General features: G+C 44.1%; 1 protein-coding gene across 1 annotated transcript; it reads left to right on the top strand.

The window, feature by feature from the left end:
- Positions 1–2,775: 2,775 nt before the first annotated feature.
- On the top strand, positions 2,776–4,283 carry LOC142378103 (general transcription factor II-I repeat domain-containing protein 2B-like). The gene has a single exon (XM_075462333.1). The coding sequence runs from the start codon at positions 3,114–3,116 to the stop codon at positions 4,281–4,283; it is 1,170 nt and encodes a 389-aa protein (XP_075318448.1). The 5' UTR covers positions 2,776–3,113.
- Positions 4,284–5,334: the final 1,051 nt, after the last annotated feature.

Genomic DNA, 5,334 nt, shown 5'->3' with positions numbered 1-5,334 from the left:
GAAGAAGAACGGTTAGCTTAATTGGACATTCCAATATTCAAATTCAAACTCAGGATTCTCATGACGCAGATGACGTCATGCCTACTACAACAGAAAAAACACAAAAAACATTTTACATAACATTCTACTAAAAGTGTATCATTTTCAACACTTACTGCCATCTCCACCTCCCTGTTGCTCTGCGGAAAATGTAGGCTGGATGTCACGTGGCTGAAGTCACGTGCAAACCTTTGGAATGACTCGGACGCGAATTGTGGTCCGTTTGACAGTGTGGACGACTTCAGGTATCCCATGACGAGCAAAGATAGACTTGAAGTGCTCAATCTGATGATGTGGACGTTAGTTTGGCTCTCTCAAAGAATATTGAAAAGTCGTCCACAATGACTAGATAATATCTGTTCTCTATTTGAAACAGATCTGCGCCAACATTAGACCACGACCTCGGTGGAAACTCAGTAGGGAGCATAGCTTCCCTCAGATTTGTTCTTTCACGGCCACAGATGTCACAGCTCTCTATCAGTTTTGCCAGTTCTTTGCTGAGGCCCGGCCACCATACTGATTGTTTGGCTCTCTCTCTGCATTTGTTTATGCCGAGGTGACCCTGGTGCAGCTTGGTCAGTATGTCTGCTCGGAGTGATGCTGGGATTACGAGTCTGCAGCCATACAGTAACAGACCGTTTTGAATTGTGAACTCACCCGAGAATGGAAGATAAAGCTGGAACACTGGACCGATGGAGAACTTGTTAGGCCATCCTTTAGCACAGTACAGCTTCAGCTGTCATGTTATTTCATCATTGTAACCCAGTGGTGGTTCAGTGGTACTGAGAGATCTCAAAGCGCTCATTTTTTCGTGAACGTTGAACTGAAAGCAACACATTTTTTAATAAAGAACTTGAACGTGAATTAGTTCAAATTATGTGTCATGAACGGCAGACATCACTGTAAATGAACGTTGGAATATGTTTTCCATTGAAAAGTGAGTGACATCTGTTTTCTCTTTTGAAACGCAACGAGAGAAAGTTCCTCCCTCCTGTATTCTCGCTGGTGCCGCTTAAATCATGTATCACCACCAGACAGAAATGGTTTTGACATTGTGTCCGCAATGCATTGCGGGAAACGTAGTGTCCGGCTGAGAATAATTGACTAACATACTGGTTTCCGTGATGAATTGCAGCAGAGCGGGGTAGGCATAACAACGCCGCGTAGCAGGCAACGACGAGAGCGCGGAGGGCTGGAGGAGCGAGAGAGAGGGAGAGAGAGAGAGAGAGAGAGAGAGAGAGAGCGCTGCAATTAAAAAAAAAAAGGCTAGTGGAAGTGATGGCACGGAGACAGACACCGATTCTCCTTATGAACATTTAAAACAATTTTACACTCTTGCAAACCAAGACCCTGACGGCATTTCATATTATATATAATTTTTTAATTAAATGCTGGTAGATTTCATTGCACTAAGTATAGAACTGGTCTACCTTGTCTGTACTGCTGCAAGTTTCATCACCTGGTAAGAAACCCACAATTGCAGTCATGAGCAAATGTCTACAATGAGCAGTTTCAAAGAACGTATAGTGATTTCTAGCTCGTAGTGTGAAAAGTATTTATTTGAATATCTCACGAAAAAAGTAAAATTAACTGAACTTTGAACTAGTTCAGAATTAAAATTGTAAACTTTGAACGTGAACTGTTCACTTTGAGCATGTATGAACTGAACTTGAACTAGTTCAGAAAAGCTGTGAACTGGCACAACACTGGCCACCAGTGTCCACACTGCATCACCTCGTCGCTGGAGGAAAACGGCTCCCATGCTATATGACGATGTGTCAGCAGAGACTAGGATCATACACCACCAGTCCTGGAGGAGTTGTCTGTTCTTGCTTAATATAGTCGAAAGCTGCTGTTGAGGCCCCCAGGTCCACATGTTTGACTTTCGCAGAAGATCTCTGTGGTTGGGTTTTCTCAGCAAGGTGGGGCAGGAATTTTCCCAGATTATTTCTCATCCCTAGACAGCGCATCACCTCAGCTCTTTCATGGCTCGGACCATGCTCACTTTGTCAGGATCCGCCCTGATCCCTGACGCCTCAATAACCTGCCCCAGGAACTAAGTCCTGCTCTTTGAAAACTCACATTTGTTGTTGAGTGTAACTTCCGCCCCAGCTGTGCACAGTCTCTCATCGTGCTCGCTCTGTGTGTCTCCCCAGATGAACACGTCAACCATCTGACAGAGAAATCCTTCCAGACCCTCTAGGGCAGACCTGGGCATTGTACGGCCCTTTGGTTGACTCTGACCGCCCGTGTAAGGTTAATTGGAAATTACAAAATAAACATATTTTCTTACTTTACCTGATGCATGGACTGAAACTGCATTGCTTTTATTTTGAAGTTGTTTTTTATTAGTACATGATGATGCAAAACGTATGGAGACATGCACATGATTGGATCGTTGTCACTAGCAAGTCACAAGACGACTTTAGCCCTCAGAAATGTCTGCTCATGCTAAAAAAAGAAAGGTAGATGCCGAATGCAGGGTTTTCAACAAAAATTGGACTGCTAAGTATTTATTTACTGAAGTCAGAGGTAAAGCCGTGTGTTTAGTTTGCGGGGAGCAGATTGCCGTGCTTAAGGACTACAATTTGAGTCGGCATTACGAGACGAAACGCCGAGAAATTCAAGAACGTGACTGATGCTGAAAGGGCGCGGACATCGGAAGCTTTGCTAGCTAAACTGCAAAAGCAGCAAGGCTTTTTTTTACCAAGCTTCACACATCCAGGGATGCAGCAACCAAGACCAGCTTTGTGATATCCCACAAAATCGCTAAAAACAGTAAGCCATTCTCGGAGGAGGAGTTTATCAAAGAGTGCTTGGTGGACTCTGCAGCACTAATATGCCCTGAACAAAAAGAAGCATTTGAGAAAGTCCCGCTCTCCAGGCGAACCGTGACGAGAAGGGTCGAGGACATATCGGGGAATCTGGAGCTTCAGCTGCAACGTGAAGTGGCAAGTTTTGACTTTTTCTCCTTGGCTTTGGACGAAAGCTGTGATGTCCGTGACACAGCCCAGTTACTCGTATTTGTCCGCGGGATAACGCCGGACTTCAAGATTACGGAGGAGCTGGCAGCAATGCGGTCGATGAAAGGGACGACTACAGGGAGCGATCTCTTCACGGAGGTAAATGCGTGCATGGACACACTGGGACTGAAATGGGACAGACTGGCAGGTGTCACAACGGACGGTTGTCCAAATCTTACAGGGAAAAATGTGGGACTTTTAAAACGTATGCAAGATAAAGTGACTGAAATCGACACAGATCAGAAATTGGTATTTTTGCATTGTATTATACACCAACATGTGTTGTGCAAGTCAGTGCTAAAAATGAACCATGTTATTGATGTTGTTACTAAAATAGTAAACTTCATCAGGGCACGGGCATTGAATCACAGACAGTTTGTCGCACTTTTGGAGGACCATGAGTCTGAGCATAGTGACATCGGCTACCACACAGCTGTCAGGTGGCTCAGCCTGGGCAAAGTGCTAAAAAGAGTTTGGGACCTGAAAACAGAGATTCGAGAGTTTTGTCAGATGAAAGGCAAAGACATCCCAGAGCTCTCAGATGAGGACTGGATGGCAGATTTTGCATTTGCTGTTGATGTGACTGCACTGATGAATGAACTGAACACCAAACTGCAAGGCAGGGGCCTATTTGTTCATGAAATGCACACCTTGGTGAAGGCTTTCATGAGAAAGATGCTGTTTCTTTCAAGCCAACTGGAGAGCAACAATCTCACTCACATGCAAACCCTGAAAGAAGTCACACCATCAGCTGATCACCTCCACAGGTATTCATCCATGTTAGAAGCATTGCATTGTGAGTTTTTAAGGAGATTTGAAGATCTCAGAACAATCGAGGATGAAATGCACATGATTTCCTCTCCTTTTACCTGCAGTGTGGATAATGCACCCAGTGATGTTCAGCTGGAACTCATTGACCTGCAGTCTGATGCAGTACTGGCAGAGCACTTTAAATCAGGATCTCTGCTGGATTTCTACTCTTCTCTCAAGGAGGAGAACTTTCCAAACATAAAGAGACATGCTCAGAAGATGTTGGTTCTCTTTGGCTCTACCTACATATGTGAACAAACATTTTCAATGATGAAGTTTACGAAGTCCAGGTATAGATCATCTCTCACTGACGATCATCTGTCAGCTGTGCTTCGCATCTCCACCTCAGACATTCAACCTGACTTCAATGCACTCGTTAAAGCCCAGCAGAGACTAGATTTCTCTCACTGAACAAGAAAAAAGAACTTAAAAATGTAAGAAGTTTTAAATCGTGTTTTTATGGTTGAGTTGTGCATGGTTTTAATTGTATTGTGGTTATTTTTATTTGCATGTTTAGTGCGTTTTTATGATGTTGTTTTAGTGATTTATTGCCATTCCCATTGTTTTAGGAAATTTGCTTGAATAAATTACACTTTTTTGCAAGGCAACCTCACTTTTTCATTGCTTAATTATAACATATACTCTTACCAGCTTGTCAAAACAATGCTATTTACTGCTTTTTATAAAGAAATACAGTTAATATTTTGCAGAATTGAGTTCAGCCTTTTGTCCCGCCCTCCACAATATTTTCTGTTTCTCATGTGGCCCCATGGAAAAAATAATTGCCCACCCCTGCTCTAGGGTGTGCTGCATGCGCTTCTGGAAGTGTTCAGGTGTGGATGAGATCCCAAAGCACAGGCGGTTATAACAATAACGTCCAAACGGTGTTATGAATGTAGTTAAGAGAGATGACTGCTTGTTTAGAGGAATCTGCCAGACACCAGCATTAGCGTCCAGTTTTGAAAATGCTTTGGCGAGCTGTCCTAAAGTGTTCTCTACTAACGGGCGTGGGTGTCTCTCTCAATACTGACTTGTTCAACTCTGTGAGATCGAAGTATATTCTTACCCCTCTGCCTGCTCTCTTCGGTACCACCACCATGGGTGCACACCACTCCGTTGGCTCCTCCACTTTTTCGATGACTCCCTGTTGCTCCATACGATTCAGTTCCTCTTTAATCTTTGGAAGGAGACGGAGAGACGGTTTGAGTACGATGTTGTACTCGCCCTCCATCTTGCCAAGCCCAGAGAAGAGTTTTGGAAACTCCTGCATAATGTTCTCTTCAGAGTCCAAGTCCACATTGTCCAGCCTAGCAACCAGCTGCAGGGCTTTGGCGGCCGGCCGGCTGGCTTAGCAGTGGTGTACACAGTCCTTCCACAACATAAATGTTCTCTATTGTGGTTTTATTTCTCTAGCTGAGAGTGGCTGTGAACATGCCTTTTACCCTGAGGGGTGTTGTTCCTG

This window comes from Odontesthes bonariensis, chromosome 4 (genome assembly GCF_027942865.1).
Source record: "Odontesthes bonariensis isolate fOdoBon6 chromosome 4, fOdoBon6.hap1, whole genome shotgun sequence".
In the NCBI taxonomy this organism is placed as follows: Eukaryota; Metazoa; Chordata; class Actinopteri; order Atheriniformes; family Atherinopsidae; genus Odontesthes; species Odontesthes bonariensis.
Note: the sequence above shows the minus strand (reverse complement) of the source record. Positions and strands in the feature narration are given on the sequence as shown.

Coding starts and splice junctions, on each gene's coding strand:
- LOC142378103 (XM_075462333.1), top strand. CDS start 3,114: ATGCGGTCGATGAAAGGGACGACTACAGGGAGCGATCTCTTCACGGAG.